Source organism: Numenius arquata, chromosome 19, assembly GCF_964106895.1.
Source record: "Numenius arquata chromosome 19, bNumArq3.hap1.1, whole genome shotgun sequence".
NCBI classification, from domain to species: Eukaryota; Metazoa; Chordata; class Aves; order Charadriiformes; family Scolopacidae; genus Numenius; species Numenius arquata.
Window position 1 is genome coordinate 1,352,130 of NC_133594.1, and position 16,455 is coordinate 1,368,584.

The 16,455-nt window shown below is 45.3% G+C and overlaps 2 protein-coding genes across 3 annotated transcripts in view; one reads left to right on the plus strand and one right to left on the minus strand.

Annotated features, from left to right (window-relative positions):
• Nucleotides 1-3,328, minus strand: part of SLC31A1 (solute carrier family 31 member 1) — a 29,174-nt gene extending 25,846 nt beyond the window's left edge. Inside the window, exon 1 of one of the 2 annotated variants that reach the window (XM_074161171.1) lies at nt 3,245-3,328. The gene's annotated coding sequence lies outside the window, so the exon portion shown is untranslated. The remainder of the gene's footprint in view (nt 1-3,244) is intronic. The other variant, XM_074161169.1, reaches the window with a different exon arrangement.
• A 148-nt stretch (nt 3,329-3,476) lies between these two features.
• The window catches only part of FKBP15 (FKBP prolyl isomerase family member 15), a 29,748-nt gene continuing 16,769 nt past the window's right edge, over nt 3,477-16,455 (plus strand). The window contains exons 1-14 of the mRNA XM_074161179.1: nt 3,477-3,529; nt 4,819-4,928; nt 5,620-5,710; nt 6,356-6,425; nt 7,688-7,762; nt 8,846-8,944; nt 9,417-9,566; nt 10,560-10,628; nt 11,961-12,104; nt 12,566-12,711; nt 13,456-13,504; nt 14,196-14,315; nt 14,559-14,658; nt 15,386-15,489. Coding sequence (XP_074017280.1) covers nt 3,477-3,529; nt 4,819-4,928; nt 5,620-5,710; nt 6,356-6,425; nt 7,688-7,762; nt 8,846-8,944; nt 9,417-9,566; nt 10,560-10,628; nt 11,961-12,104; nt 12,566-12,711; nt 13,456-13,504; nt 14,196-14,315; nt 14,559-14,658; nt 15,386-15,489 — 1,380 coding nt within the window. The remainder of the gene's footprint in view (nt 3,530-4,818; nt 4,929-5,619; nt 5,711-6,355; nt 6,426-7,687; nt 7,763-8,845; nt 8,945-9,416; nt 9,567-10,559; nt 10,629-11,960; nt 12,105-12,565; nt 12,712-13,455; nt 13,505-14,195; nt 14,316-14,558; nt 14,659-15,385; nt 15,490-16,455) is intronic.

Below are 16,455 nucleotides of genomic sequence, written 5' to 3' on the forward strand. Positions count from 1 at the left end.
AAAATTAGATTAAAACAAAAGGCAATGGAGTAGATTAACTAAGATTGGATTTTCCAGAGAAAATCAACACAAACTAGATTTGAGTCTTTTTCATCCTTTCCTACGAAAAAATTGCCAAGACTCCCAGTGGTTTCCTGGCAGGCTTTTGGAGAAGCTGACGCTGGCAGTCTGCTTCAGCTCAACCCCATGAAATTCTGCTGTAGATTACTGCTAACTTTCAGGGTGACCTTCAGTCAAGTGTGGAGAAGGCAGGTCTGCAGAGGCAGAAAACCTTCCTGCTGGGTGGAAGGGTCTTTATAGCAATTACAGAAACCAAAAAGGAAAGGAGAAAATATTACCTTTTAGTTCAAAGAACAAAAAGTTCTGTCTTCTCTCTGACCTTAAGTCTGACTGGAAAACAAGCCAGCTGAAAGGAAGCTCCTTAAGGCCCTGACTCAGAACTCACCCCGTGAATACGGCGGATCTTCTCATCCATTTGTTCTGGCAGAGCGTTAAAGATCAGTATTCTCAACACCTTCCCTTCTCAAGCATTAAGCTTTTGCCTGGGGATAGAGTGTCTCGCTAATCCCAAACTTGAAGTTACACTATAAAGGGGGAAGTGAGAGAAGAATCCTCCCAAACCTCTTTTATAGAATGGAAAAAAACCCAACCAAACAACTCCCAAACCTTCTGGTTCTTACCCCACTGCAACTCAAGAGTAAGTGGCAGGGACTATACCTTTAAACCAAAAAAGCAAACATGCAAAAGTGACTTGGAAAGTTCACTCAATTCCTCCTCTCTACTGGCAGAAATTATTCTAATTCGCAGCCTAGTTAAAAAGCTGCTCTAGATTAGAAATGTGATATGAAATGAAAATAATTCTCTGTAACTTCTAACAAGCAGCACAATCTCAGTAGGAAACAGCCATAGAAAATTTCTCAGTTCTCAACACAAAGTTGCGTGGGAGCCTGCAACTCCTGCTATTTTTATTTATCTATATTTTCAATCCTTTTTTTTCTTTTTTTTTTTTGGGGGGGTGGAGGGAGTGGGGAAAGGGGGAGTGAAAGATAAAACCTACCTACCGCAAAAATTTTTGTGTTCGTAGCAAAAAGCATCACTTTAATTTTGTACCGTGCAGCAGTGCAGTCACAGGCAGCTTCGCCAACACATCCACAGTTATGAAGCCAACAGGCATTTAAATAGCAATATTTACACATCATTTTCAGTGCCCCCTTTTTTAATGAAGGGTGGGGGAAAAAAAAGTAACGCATAATCCAAAGCTTGATTAAAGCCTCAGGAAATATTACCTCACAAATTATATGAATCGGGACCATTAAATTGAATGCTAACTTACTGTATAAGATCACATATTGTTAGTCATGAAAAATACTGCAAATGCTTTATTTACCTCAGGCTCAAGCAGAGGCAAGTTAAGATCAAACAAATTAAAAGTGAATTTAATAAATACTTGCGACGAGAGTTTAATCCACCTTTGCACAAAATGCCATACCACTAAGCATTCTGAAGCTTGGAATTTGAGTACAAACAGGAAAAATTGGCCTAGGACTGTGAACTCACGTGGAGCCCCAAGCTCACTGCAAACACAAATGTAGAAGAGGGCTATGAACAAAGCTTAAATATAAAAAATAAGAAATGGCTAAGACAGGGCTTAGATTCGGTGCTGGCTGTACTGCTGCAGTACAGACTCCCACCGGCTTGTTCACTAGACAGGAATCCTTGATTGTACCAGAACTGTTATGCTCCTGCTTCTAACAGTCCAAGTTAAACTTCATAAAATAATAATAATAATAAAAAAAAAAGTTGGGTACAGACATAATATTACCTATTCCAAAAAAACCCCACCTAAATTCAAGTGCAATGTGAGGACTCAGCCATATCAGTCTTCACTGTTTAAAAAAACATGGTGTGAGTGGTAACTTTACAGAAACACAGAAGGAGGCAAAGCAAAGTCTATCTCTTCATCTAAGGGACCACATGTCCCATTTGAAGTTCGTGTCCACCTGCCGTATCAATGTAGGAACAGTCTGCTCCCATTAGGAATTTACACCAAATCACTGTATAATTATTGTGTGTGTGCGTCTTGGTGGGGGGGGGGTTTAAACAGAAACAAGGCTTTTGATCCTTTGCGGGTTTCATTCTAAAATACTCACACACTCCACAACGAAAAAGCTACTTAATACTTCCCAGCCTCTTTTCCTTTTAGAATTGAAATCACTCTTATCGCAACCACGCTGTATTCTCATGGCAATAAAACCCCCAAATCACGGCAAACGCAGCGCTACCGCGGACCTGGCAACTTTGCGCTCAGACTCCAATAACGATTATTACAAATTTCCAATTGGCGCCAGAAACTATCCAAAGCCAGGAAATTATTCAACCCTTACTGCCGTTTTGCTCCCCCTTGCACTGAGTTTTGCTGCGTTTCGACACCATATAGTTCCGAAGCGCTGAATTTAAAGACAAGGCTGGGCGTCTCACGAAGCACCAGGAGATACCAGCTTTTCAAGAGAAAAAAAAACCCAACACACCAACAAATGAGACACATTTTTCAAGCTATGAGGCAAAGGTGGAAAATTGCTTAACGAGAGCCAGCTCGGATGATTTTAAAGCCAAGGAACTATTCTGGATGCTAAGAAGGCGGCGTATTACACAGCAGTTGTCGCCCCTGGGTGGGTTAATAGTATGAGAACCAAATCCGGAGCGTAACAGTGCCCGTGTGCCCCTCACCCCCCGCACCCCAGGTCCCCAGGGTCGCTGCTCAGCCGCACAGACAGGGCGATGACACCACCCCCTGGGCAAGCCCAGCCACCCCCGGCGACAGGCCGGTCACCGACTGCCGGAGGCTTCCCCTCGGCCCTGGGGCAGGACGGCGGGAGGCACTCACGGCAAGGGCCACACATGGCGGCGCCCGGCTGTCACCTTGGGCTCACCAAGCCAGGCCGGCAGATCCACCGGGACCCGCGCCCCGGGCACCCGCAGGCCCCGGACAGGCCCCGCCGAGGCGGCGTCCCGCCGCTCCCCTAGGCCGCGGCCCGGCCCGGGGCTGGCCGCCCCCTCGGGCCCCCCATCGCTGTGCCCCCGCCGCTGACCGGCCGCCCCCCGCCGCCTCACGCCCGGCCCGGCCCGGCCCGGCCCGGCCCCCGGCCCCAGGCCCCGCGTCCCGCCGTTGGCGCCCGGGGGCGGCGGGACCCCTGAGGGGAGCGGGGGGGGCGCGAGGCCACCCCGACCCCGGCACGTCACTCACCACGCGACCGCCACGAGAACGCTCCTCTGTCCCGCCAGCCCCGCGAGACAAGCCCCGCCCCCTCCGGTAAGCCCCGCCCCCTCCGGCGTGCCCGCTAAGCCCCGCCCTCGCGCGGCGTCCCTTCCTCTTCCCCCTCCCCTCCCCGCGCCCGTCCCGTCCCGCCGCCGCCGGAAAGCGCGGCGCTGCCGGGCAACGCGTTTTACGACATCGCGGCGGCGGCCGGTCCGTGATCATGTTCGGGGCGGCGGAGGAGGACGACGCCGACTTCCTGTCCCCCGCCAGCGGGTGAGCGGCCGGCGGGGCGCAGCCCGGCCACCCCTCCCTTCCCCGCCGCCGTGAGGGCCCGGCGGCCCAGGCAGGCCGCGGTGAGCGGACCCACGGCCGGCGGGGCCCTCCCCGCTCCCGGGGGTCTTCTCTGGTCGGGCCCGAGGCGGGCCGCTGCCCTGCCGTGACTGGGTTCAGCCCCGGGTCTGTGCCCCCCGCTCCGGTGGGGGCGGAGGGGCAGCCCGGTGCCCGGAGCAGGCCCTTCGGGGGTCCCGGCGGTGGGGATGGGGGCTCCGGTTCCGAGCCCGCTGCCTGAGGGCCCGGGCCCTTCCCCGTGAGCCCTTTCCAGAAGGGGAAGGGGCGGCTGCTCGGGGCGTGTGGTGAGGGAAATGGGGCGTTTTCACTTAATTAAGGGTATAATGGAAAGTTCCGAGAACGCCAGATGGAGGGATTTTTAAACAAGGATGGCCGCTTCAAGCGTGTCTTGAAGCTTTTCTTGACACCATTTTGACATGTGGCACGGTCAGTTCTTCTTACAGTGTGTGACTTGTTGCCACCTGAAGGTTCCTGGGCCCCTGCAGACCCGCTCTGCTCACTCCTCGCCCTCTCCACGGAGCTGCTGTTCAACCAGTCTCATAAACTGCTCCTCTCTTCTTTTTAGCAAATGGTTATTTTTTAAAGCATCCCGTGTGGAGTGCCGCAGATGCACTGACAGTGGCGTTGTCCTTTGTGGATTCTGCTCCATGGTTTGAATTGTTCACTTGTCCCGTGGTACCAGGGGTAGGGGAGCTTAAATGGGCTTAAAGCAGTAAAACTGCAGACGAGGTGTCTTACGGGAATAACCCGCTTGTCTGCAGCGTTAAACCTTCTGCCCTTCGACCAAAGAGCATCTGTCCCCATAAAACTTAACGGGAGGCGTCTCAAGAAGAAAAATCCTGGTTCTGAATGGTGGCTTCTCTGTTGCCACACAGGTTTTTTTACAGTATTGTGACGATCAGCTATTCCATGTGAGGGTAGGCTGAGCCATTGCTTTAAAGTAACTTCCTTTTTGGTGTAGCTTCCGTCCGTGTTTGTTCCTTACAGTAGCTTTTGAGGAAATGAAACACAGTCGTACTACTTAGCTCAGCCTCTTCATCTAAAAGTTCTGCTTATTCAAAATTAAATGGCTGGTTAGTATAGAGCTGCTTAACGTGCATCCCTTTGCTTATCTCTAAAGTGATGGTAAACATGTTATAACCTTATAATTAACGGTGTTCCTTATCTATAAAGCCCGTGTTAAATAAGGTGAATTAATTAGTTTCTTTTTCTAGTGCCAGGTTGGCCTCTCTCTTTGGTCTGGATCAAACAGTCTCAAGCCACGGAAATGAATTCTTCCAGTACACGGCCCCAAAGCAGCCTAAGAAGGGTCAAATGGCAGCTGGTGAGTAACTGGGCTTGAGGGGGGAGGGAAACTTTGCAGCACGTGTCTTGTTGGGAGAATGAGGGCCTTTGTGAGGAACAGTGCAAATAACTCACTTAGCTTTTCTTTAATGATCGTAGAATCATAGAACTGTCTGGGTTGGAAGGGACCTTTAAGATCATCGAGTCCAACCATCAACCTAACTGATAAAAACCATCACTAAACATGTCTCTAAGCACCATGTCAACCCGTCTTTTAAATCCCTCTAGGGATGGGGCCTCAACCACTGCCCTGGGCAGCCCATTCCAAGGCTTAATAACCATTTCTGTGTAAAAATTTTTCCTAATATCCAATCTGAACCTCCCCTGGTGCAACTTGAGGCCATTTCCTCTTGTCCTATCGCCTGTGACTTGGGAGAAGAGACCGACCCCCCCTGGCTACACCCTCCTTTCAGGGAGCTGTAGAGAGGGAGAAGGTCTCCCCTCAGCCTCCTTTAATGATATTCTTAACGATATTCTCTTCTGTCAGTACCCGCTCTGCACCTGGTTACTCTAGAGTCCTTTAGTGGCTTTGCAATATCACCCTTTGTTTTTGAATCCTCTGATGGAGTTATTCTTCCCTGGGGGAAGGGATGTGTGGTGGCATTGTCGCTGGCCGGTGGATGTGGCAGCTCTGTGTCACTGAGAGGTAATTCATGCTTTTCGTTCTTCAGCAGGTCAGGCAGCCCAGAAGGCTCCCGTGGCCCCGGCAGCTTCAGGAGCACCATCGGTGTTTGTGGCCACCGCGGTTCACGCTTATCGATAGTAAGTGCGGTGATGGTTTCCTGCATTACCTTTAGAGTTGGCATCTCTGGGAGCTTAAGACCTAATTGCAAAGGGAAGATATTTTTGGATGAGTGGGAAGAGACCATTGCTTTATAGACACATGTCTGCTTGGTACAATGCTACAAGTCGACACAAGTATCTGCTCAGAGAAAGTTTTGGTTATTGTGCTGCAGTTTGAATTTATGGAGTTGTCAAATAAATAGCAAGTTCTGGATTTGGCCGTTACAGGGAACTGCGTCCTGGGGCCCTGGCCTGACATTTGCACTTTTTCCAGGCAGCTCTGTCAGATGTTTATGTCTCATAAGCTCCCTCGTGGAGAACTGAGGCCTGAGTGTAGAGTGACAGCAGTAAAATTCTCTGTCCATTTGACACTGCCATCACATAAAAACCCGTTTGCCCCGGATGTATGAAAAGAGTAGTTTTCAACTCTAACTCCATAGTGTGTGCTCCTGTGATCTGTGAGCAAGCAAGACAGCTGTGGTTTCTTTAAGCTGAGAAAGGTTGCTTAACATTAATAGGCATGAGGAAAGGGACCTGAACCCTAAAGAGGAAAAACTCAGCAACAGTAGAGAGAAACCTGAGGCAGGGATAGTTCTGCAGCTGAATGTCTCGCTTGTCTTCCAGTACAAATGGGCAGTACTTGAAGCAAGGCAAGTACGGAGCAGCTGTGGTGGGGAACCATGCTACTAAAGAGGTGAGAAACACTTCTCTGCTGTCAATGTTTTCATGCCCAGAGCGCACTGGTATGAGGCGGTGTTTCTCTGAGCTCACCAGAATGCCTTTGCTTTTGATGCCGCTGGTGCTTGTGCCTTCCTGCCCTCCTGGGTTTGCTTATGGCTTATCTTGGTGATATCTTCCTTTCCTGCGATCCACGAGTTTGTAAGATCTCTTACAACTTGTGCCTGAAATATTTTGCAGTGTTTCAGGAAGTGATATTTCTGGAAGTTTCTAGTGTTTCTGGAAGTGATTTTGATCTTTATTCAGAATGTTTTGACAACTGGATCACAAATCTGTGCACGTAGAAATTAATATAAAGCAAAATTTTGTCCAATAGTACAGAGATGCTTTGCTTAAGTTTTGTTATTTTGGTACCAAAAATATCTCTCCTCCCTAATCCTTCCTTTCCCAGTGCTCACCTAAGAAGGCAGCACTGGAGTGCTCCGTAAATCGGTGTGTTTAAAAGATACTTTGAATACTCTGATCTGTCCTTGATGTTGGTATTTATGGTGTTGCGTTTCCCCCAATCTCTAATCCATGTTGTCTCACTAAGCTTCTGCTTTGGCAAGAACAAATAAAATAGCAGTTTAGTAAACAAATTCCTGAGTCCCTGCTGTGAGAGGTGTTCAGGAGTGGTGTTTGTGGGGGAGCTGGGATGGACGGGGCTGGCAGAGGAAGCTCAAATACCGCAGCTGGGGCCGGCAGCTCACTCCCAGCTCTCTGCCTGGCTGTGCTGAGGGAAGGAGCCATTGGAAAAGCACTTTTCCTCACCAGGTCATGTCTAGCAGAGCCAAATATGTCAATATAACGTTATATCTGCGTTTAGTACTTGGAAAGTTCCCTCCAACTTATTATTAGTCAGTCTTTTACATTGTTTTTGCCATGTATTAGGAGTTTTATGTATTCAAGGGTTAGTGCCCCATCCTTTTATGCAGTAACGGTGAAAAATGTGGAATTAGTTAAAGCATCTTGCTTATTGTGAAGTAATTAGTTTGAATTGCTTGATTCCTGTAGCTAAATAAAGCTTGCATATTTTCAAGGGGTTTTAATTGGTGTTAGCAAATCATATAAAAGTACAGTGTTAAGTATTTTTCTGTGAAAAATGTTGCTGCAAGGTGTATGTGGCCAATGAATACTGTAGCCTTAGGCTCAGAATTTACCAAAGCACATTAGAATTGGAGATGTTTTGAGTTTCTGCTGTTTGTTTTTCTTCTCTGCCCAATTCCTTGTGGAATCCAGTACAGGATCCTCCTTTACATCAGTCAGCAGCAGCAGATCGCAACTGCGAGGATCCATCCGGGCTTCGTGCTCACGGTAAGAGCCTGGATTAGGAAAGCATCCCGTGATCTGTGTTGTTCACAGCAACCAGGAGTTGACTCTAAAATGCTTTCGTAAGTCTTTGATGATAGCCTTTGAGATCAAACATCTGCCTGGCACAGCAGGAGGTGTCACGGTGACCGTTCCGCTCCTCCTCCTCACATGTGTTGCACAAGAGACTGTTGCATCTGCCTTTGCAGAGCACCTCATCAGTAGATTTCGGAGTGCAGGTGCGTGCGCCGTAGGAGGTGACACAGAGGAGATATTTTGAGTTTTACAGTCTTACAATGGATAGAAACAGAACAAAATTCCTCTTGTTTATAGTTTGTAGTGAAGTGCCTGAGAGAACCGGGCTGAGCAAGCAGAAGGAAATGATAGCGAGGAAGCATTTTCTCTCAGAAATTTGACACAGCATTTTCTTGCTGATAAGAACGATTTGGAGCATTATAAGCCCTAAAATGGGATCTCTCAGGAAGTTCTGGTTTCTGCCAGTTTTACAGAAAATTGGTGTGTTGGCTTGTGCTCTTAGTTTGTCATCAGGTGACTAAATTTCTTGATTAGATAGATGGAGATTCTACTCTGAAATAGAATGTCAGTCCAAATTTCTGGCCAGGATGCTAGTTTCCTCTTCAGTTTTATAAGCGCATTTTGAAAGATTAATGGGTTATATACTCAGTGGTGACGTGGATTTTTAGAAGTGAGGAAAGAGTGACTCCTCCAGTCAATTCTGGAAGTCTGAATATAATGTTGATTATGAAAAGGAGATTACTTACACTTACAAATCTTAGTATATTTTATAGAACCGAGCTTCAAAGAAGCTTGTGAAAGCTTTCACCATCTTGTTAAAGCTGCAGATGAAGATGCTACATCTGTTTGCTCAAGTGTTTGAGTTACAATAATGAGCACATAAATCAAAGCTAATTTGTGTGTTCTGAATGGGGGTGGTCATACAGCAGGGTTCTTCCTCTGCTTAATTTCAGTACCTCTTACTTTAAGCTTCTTTTGGATGTGGAGTTTCTTTTTATTTTAGTTGAAAGCATCTTTTCATGTATAACACAGGACTGATTTCCTTTCCCACAGGTTCAACCCAACAATTACAGTACCTTCTATGATGATCAGAGACAAAACTGGTCCATCATGTTTGAGTCAGAAAAGGCAGCGATGGATTTCAGTAAACAGGTAACTGCTTACTCTGTGCGAGGTGTGACTTGCTGGCCCATTTGGAACAGCGGGCAAATCGGGATCTATCTCTGAGAGCACCTTATTGCTGAAGGGCTCTAAGTCAGAGCTGTACTTTTTCATTGAAGTTCAGCTTTGAGTATCTGCACGACTGATTGTGGCAGATCTGTGATGAGCCTGGCTGAGTTTGTTCATCAGGTACAGGTGTCAGAGGCAGGGAGCATGTTACTTCTGATGGGATTTCTAATCAAGATTCTCAAGTACCGTAAGACCAATGGTTCTGTAGAGCAGAGGGGATTTACTTATATAGCTCAGCAAAATTCAGCACAAGGGAACATGGAATGCCTTGTAAGTGTGTCTGTAACCTGGGCTTGATCAGAACAGTAAGAAATGGATCAGATTGGTAACGAGTGATAGCGGAACTTGCCGGTCTTTTCATGGCCAGGGATGTTGACAGGCTTCCTTTCCTCAGGTCTGCATCGCCAAATGCAACAGCTCCCCTGGGCTCGACTCCGTCCTCTGCCAGGATCTCCTCCTTGGAGAAGGGCAGGGAGTAGAAGCAGGAGACTCTTTGGAGGTTGCCTACACGGGTTGGCTCTTCCAGAACAATGGGCTTGGACAGGTAAAGACATTTCTCCTAATCCTGAGTGAGCGTGATGATCCCTGGAAAGAACCTGCCCCACCTAGCACAGTATTGGTGGTGCTAAAGGTACTTTTTCAGTCACTTACGGCACCCTACAGGAGGTCATATGTGTTACCTGTAGAATAATAAGGGATTCCAATACTGTTCAGGAGGAGGAGATCGAGATGCTTTAAACATTCATAGGCACTCGCACATGTTAGTGTTAATGAAAATGCTGAGAAGGGACAATGAAGGGTGAGAAGGAACTATGCTCCTTTGGAACCGGCTTGAGGGATAAGAAGGGCCTTGTCTGACACAAAGCACATCTCCAAATATTAACAGAACGGGATTGCTTTTACATCCTCTTGCAGCTGTGTCCAATCCAGCTCGCTAATAAGCAAAAGAAATGCTTTGATGTTTCAAAGCATTACCTTTAAAACACTTCCGGTTTTACTATTAGTGAAATTCATGGCAAAGAGTTTTGCATTTGTGTCCATCAGCAGTTGAATCTTTGCTCTAAAAAAGGGCTTTTTGGTTTTCATATTTAGGGGATTTTTTTTTTGTTTTTCTTGGTCTACCTGGCATGCTTCTCTCTAAGTACCACTGGCACGTAGCAGAGTCTTATCTCCTGAAAGAGTTGTTCAGCCACATATGTCTTAGTTTAATGTACAAAACTTCTAGGCAGTTGTTTGCTGCTTGATATAAGCCTGTTGTGTAGTGTTTTACTTGGCCCAGTCTTGTCCTGACCATCAAGCTCAAAGCAGTTTTAAAGTCTCCAGCTCTCATTCACTTCAAGAAATTGTACTGTGCAATGGGCTAGAAGCTCTGGCCAAGCTCTGTCTTATGTCTGTGGAGAGTTTCTCTTGGAAGTAGCAGAATGGGAAATAGCACATACGAGATTGTAAGAGTTCATGGAATATGTAAAGTATCATGGAATTTTGAAACTGTTGGGAAATCTATGTATTTTGTGGTTTTTGTTCTTCAACTCTCCAGGTGTTTGACTCGAATGTGAACAAGGACAAGCTGTTGCGGTTGAAGCTGGGATCTGGGAAGGTCATCAAGGTAGAACTTCTGGCACTTTCATTATAATAATTGAAGTCTCCGAGCTTTGAGTTACTTAAGATTTTGTTCAGGATTCATATATGCTATTTCTATTATGTGCTTCACTTGATAGGAAACACTGTAACAGTGACTCACTCAAACTTTATTTTTTGCACAATATACCAAGGCTCCTTCTCAATGGCAGTGTTAGAAAGTATCTTGTTTGATAAAAGAGAAGCTTCCTGTTTCCAAGAGCAGCGGTTTGGGGTTTTTTTGTCACTTAAGCCATTATCTTGTTCTCAGGGAACACTATTTCTAAGGGAGGGTTTCAATTTGAGAAGAACTTCAGATTCCTCCCCACTCGCTGTGCCTCAGACGCAGAGCAGCAGATAGCTCTGGTACAACCGCTGGAAGAAGGGCATGAGAGGGTGAAGACAACGGACAACTTTTAGGATGGTCTAGTAAAAGATGCTGCCAAGAGTAGTTTTACTGTCTAAGCTCATTCACGAGGGTTTTGATTGTAGTAATTTTTCAGTCCAGGTGCTGTCTTATGTTTATGTTATTCCATAAAATCAGGTTGTGAATCGGAGATGCTTTTGTTTAGACCACTTCTATTACCCAAGAAATTAATATACGACCTGTTACAAGTTGTCCTTTACTGAAGATACGCTATTTTTCTACTTATGGGGTTTTAACATGTATCTTATTAATGTTGCCTGGATGTAGTGGTCATCCTGTTAAATAGTGGCATCCGTTTGACAGTTTGCACTGCTCTAATTTCTAAATCTCCTTCGGTACAACCATTTTCTGTGGGTGCTTTGTAAATCTGATCATAGCAACTTGGAAATGATCTCTCAATGACGTGGAGTTCATCCGTTCCCAGAACGCAGAGAGGTGTCACCACTCTGTGCCCTGCAAGCTACGCACAACTGCAGAATTTGAGCACCCAGCGCAGCATGCAGTTCTTTTCTCCAGGAAATCAGTGTGATCTGTGAGAGCTGCTTAATTTATGATATTTAACACTTTAACCAGGTTTCTGGAACTATATGGGGACCTGGAAGCCTCCAGCCTTCAGGCTAGAGATTACTGCATCTGTTTGATTTCGTTATCAACATGTTGGGAGCTGCATCTTTATTCTCAAACTAATGTTGCAATTTATAATTGGCCATTATGACTCTTTGTAAGACGAAGGTTTAGTGCTGCAGACTGAGAATGAATAGGATTTTACAAGAATCTGTCTGTGTTCTGGAATCTTCTGCCTGAAGCAGTCTTAATCAGTGTAATTAAAAGAAACTCTAATGTCACTGATCAAACTGTTCACTTTCTCTTTTGTTATGTCTCTGGAAACCAAAGGGCTGGGAAGAAGGAATGATGGGGATGAAGAAAGGAGGACGAAGGTACCTCATTATTCCTCCGGCATGGGCCTATGGTGCCCAGGGAGTGGCTGGCCGTGTCCCTCCAGACTCCACGTTGGTGTTCGAGGTGGAGGTGAGACGGGTGAGTATCTCCTGCCAAGTGTTTGGTTTACATCTGCTTTGTAGCTGTTGGGTGGCAGCGTCTGTCTGTGAGGTGAAAAGCTGTTGTTGGCTTGAGAACTACAGCGCAGAAACTGTTATAAACCATGTACCTCAGGAAGATACATATCTTTAATTTAAAAAAAAACCCAAACACAAAACCCTAAACCCCCAAAATCCCTCTAGGCTGTTTACTAAGACATGTCTGTTCTAACTGTCTTGGGATCTTTTCATTGTCTTATTTGTGAGTCACTTGGGAAAACAAAATGCTCATAATGAGGACTAACAGGATGTAAAGACTCAGCTTCTCCAGTTCTGAATCAGTTCTGTGCTTTTACTTGAAGCACATGAGCTTGACAAAGGAGCAGACATCAAAAGTAACAAATTGCTGGAAATTTTTTTGGGAACCCAGAAAAACATCTATTTTATTATATACTTTTTAAGGTGAAGCTGGTGAAGGAATGCTCTGCTTTGGATGGACAGAGTGTGGGTTCAAGGGATTCTGCTGCACCTTCTCCAGTGCCCAATTCCGACGGCTTCTCTGCAGACACTGGTTTGTTGCCTCCATCTACGATACCTCCAAAGCCCGGGTAAGGAGCAGCACAGTTAAAACACGTTTCTGTGTGAAAAGATGGGAATGCTCACTAACATCTGGCACAGCGCTGCATTCGCACATTGTTTGGCAAACATGGGTCCTCTGTCTGCCAGCGTAGTGCCATCGGTGTGGCAGAGAAGTGCTTGCTAGCAACAACTGCAGGAAATTGTCTGCTTGAATGCTGACTTTCAGTTTTAAAGAAGTAGAGATGGGCACAGATGAAAGAAGTAATTTCTTTCCAGGTAGGCGTAATTTAGCTGTATGGGTCCTGCTACAACAGCGCGCTCGTCTCAGGCGGCAGCATAGTCATAAATTGGTCTTGGGTAATGGCCAATTTGTTTAATTGCAAATTTTACACTGTCATTTGTTTCTCAAATTAACTAAATGGGTCAGTCATCCTTTTTGAGGAGTTCAAGTATAAGTGCTAGTTTTGTTGCCGTAAGTAGTTTGTTATTGGACTTGGTTAAAATTGTACCAGAATGGGGTCATTACAGCAGTCAGCATCATCTTGCTGTAGTCAGCTGTTCTACAGCTGTGGAACTTGCCCATAATGATGTTCAGAATCTATAGATAATATTACAAAGAATCTTCCAAAAGTCAGCTAAAAGAAATGCTCAAAATACAAGAAAATGGTTTTCCTCAGAGGAAGGTGTATTTGACAGTATTTAGAAATGCAGAATGGTGGATGCTGAATTTTTGTTAGTCTCCAATATCAATATACACCTGTTTGGCTTTTCAGGGAGCCGGCTGTTCGGGTCAAGTCAAACTCCATCAGTGAACAACTAGCAGTAAGTGCTGTTGAGTTTTTTCCTAACGAGTTGGAAGCCTTAAGTAGGGAAGGTTGGTTGGTTTCACCTCTGCATTCAGTGTTGCTGAAGATAAAGCGAACATCAAGCAAGAAGACACTCTGAACTGTTCACCTTATTAACAGCAGATCAGGGCCATGCTTTTGAAGGGATTAGTAGAACGTGAGGAACCTCAGTCTCACTTCCTACTCTTAAATGTAAAGTTACCTTGACCGTGTGGATACTCAAATGGCTAATTGTCTTCTTGGATAAATGGACAAGTTTAAAATGGATAACAAAAAGTAATTGGGACATTCGGTGTAAGTTTATACAGCTACATGAGAAGATGACTTCTTGCATGTGCCTCAGGACAGAAGAAGCTTCTAAAGAGCTTCCTTAATTAACACATTGTTAATCTTCTTGTTGCTGTGTTTCGTGCAGGGATAGATTTTCCTATGCAATGACAGCAATGTCATCCCAGAAGGAGAGTACATAAATCAAGCCAGACTTACAAATCCACAGTGTTATCTTGTGTGCCTGAAAATCATTTTTTCAGTCATTGAAAAATTGAAAGAACCAGAATAATTAAGTCAGTGACTTAGAAGAGGCTAATCCTAATAAATGTCTCTGTAATGTCTGAAAAGCCTGGGCTGAGAGACAAGGAAGAGTGAGTAACTGGAAACGTTTCTTCTAGAATCCAGACGTAGCAAAGGCGAAGCTCATCTCTCGGATGGCGAAGATGGGACAGCCCATGCTGCCTTTCCTTGCCGGGACAGCAGGAAGCCAGCTTGACTCCAGTGACTCGGAAATAGAGGTATGTCACCAGTCCCATAAGTGTTGACTGACGCTTTTTCCTCAGTGTGAATTCCATAAAGAGGAGCCCGTAACAATAGCTCTCCCTTTGTTCACTGTTTCTGTGGCAAGAGGCTTTAATGATCCCACTGTTCTGGTCTAGTTCAGTTGGGTTAATTGGATAACACCCAGTCTCAAGTGACCTTGGGGTCAAACTGTTTGCTCGTTCTTTAGCATTCCTTGTAATGTGCAGAAATGTTTTTAGGATCCAAATACGCTGAGAGGGACGGCGCAACCAGTGGCTTCATCTTCAGTGAGACCCTCACAGCCAGCTCACGCAGTGCTGCCCACAGTGTCCACACAAGGTAACGTACTGTCAGGCTGGGATTGGTACAGAGAAATGTCACCTCCTCGCAGGCTTCAAGCACAAGGGCTGTGTGAATAGAGGATGCCTTTTGGGAGCTGAAATAGAACCTGGTAGATACTTCTAATAACCTTGCTGATCCAAAGGTAGATTCATCCATAAAGCACAAGATGGAATTCCTTGGAGTAGAGCCATTGTGGTCATGTGCTCGCATTATTGCTTGAGGAGGAGCAGCCGCAGTGCGTGAGCTGCTCTGTCATCATGTGTGCTGGGGTGGCACTGAGACTTCTAGGACATGTGGTTTGTAAACGGACCTATTACAATCTCTTTCCCAGCGAGCAGAATTATTTTTTTTGTTTGAAAACGATGGAAACAATAGCGAAGGCTGGCAGCTCTGGAGCGAGCTTGGCCTGTCTTCCCATGATGGAACGGTCAGGTCAGCTGCTGGTCAGCTGAGCAGTCGTTAGAGTCGGTCTGAGTAACATCTTGTGCCAGGAAATTTCAGAGCCACCTTTGTTTGAGTGAAAAGAGGTTGTCAAAGTGTAGCTAGAAGTGAAATTTCTGTGAAAGATGACGCTTTTCTTGACCTTTTATCACTTGTTTGACTGGATTTAGTTTTCACAAGGCTGCAGACAGGCTGGTGTTCAATATTTTTGTGTTTCACGCTGAGTGAGTTAAATTATTTCTAGCGACCTTATGGCATGCTGAATTTCTTTCTTCCCTTTCAGTACCTCAAGCATCTGGTTCTACACCCCCGGTATCTTCTGCTGCTTTAATACCTGCAACGATCCAGCCCCATTCAGCTCTGCCGGGAGGGACACAGGGCTTTCAGGTACCAAAATGAAATCAAGAATATTGGCACTTCTGTCCTTTCTCAGAAGTCTTACTGTCATCTTCATTGCTGGGAGCGGGAATTCCATAGCAGCGTGTAAGGGTGAGAATCCCAGGCTGCTGCTTCTGACTCTTCTTTGGCATTCTTAGGTTTGGAAACAAATGTCTCTTAAAATTTAATCAAAAAGGCTACTTTTCTGCCTGCTGATGGTTTTTTAAAGTAGAACTAAGAATTAACCAGACTTTGTTTAGTATCTGCTTTTGTAGTGGCTAAGATAAAAAATTCCAAGTACTTGTAGAGCAGGTGAAAACAAAAGCCTTTCAGTTTAAGTTTTTCTTGGTCATGGTCTGTTTTTCTGCGAGAGCTCTTTTGCACACTGAAGGGGTTTGTGGGTCATGGTTTTTCATCTGGCAAAAGAATAATCCTTTTAAAAGGCTTGTGGTGCTGCTGTAAAGTGATGCAATCCACCTGCTAATAAGAGAACTGGGGGCTTAACACCCCATGTATTTGCCACATCAGGTAGTGACGACTGAGTACAAAGCTATCGTACAGACGCTTCTGCGAATTCTAAACCCAAGCTTATTACCTTATGGTTTCTGTAGTTATTTTTACTTAACCGATTATGTGGAGGGTTCGGAAATCAAACAGTGGCATGCCACATAGAAGCACTGGTTGTTTTTAAAGGGTCCAGGCAGAAGAAGGAAATATTTTGTAATAAATACAAACACTATGTAGAAAAAAAAAAAAAAAACAAAAAAAGAAAAAAAAAAAAACGAACAAAACCGAACAAAAAAAAAACCAAACAAAAAAAACAACAAAAAAAAACCCCTGGTGCATTGCTTTGGCTTTGCACTTGCCTTGTATTAAGAATGAAGAAGTTGTGGTGAGTAACAAGATGAAAAAAGATAGGCTTTTCTGTTTGATGAAATAGAAACTAGTCGTTAAAGTGAAGTTTAAATCTGGCAG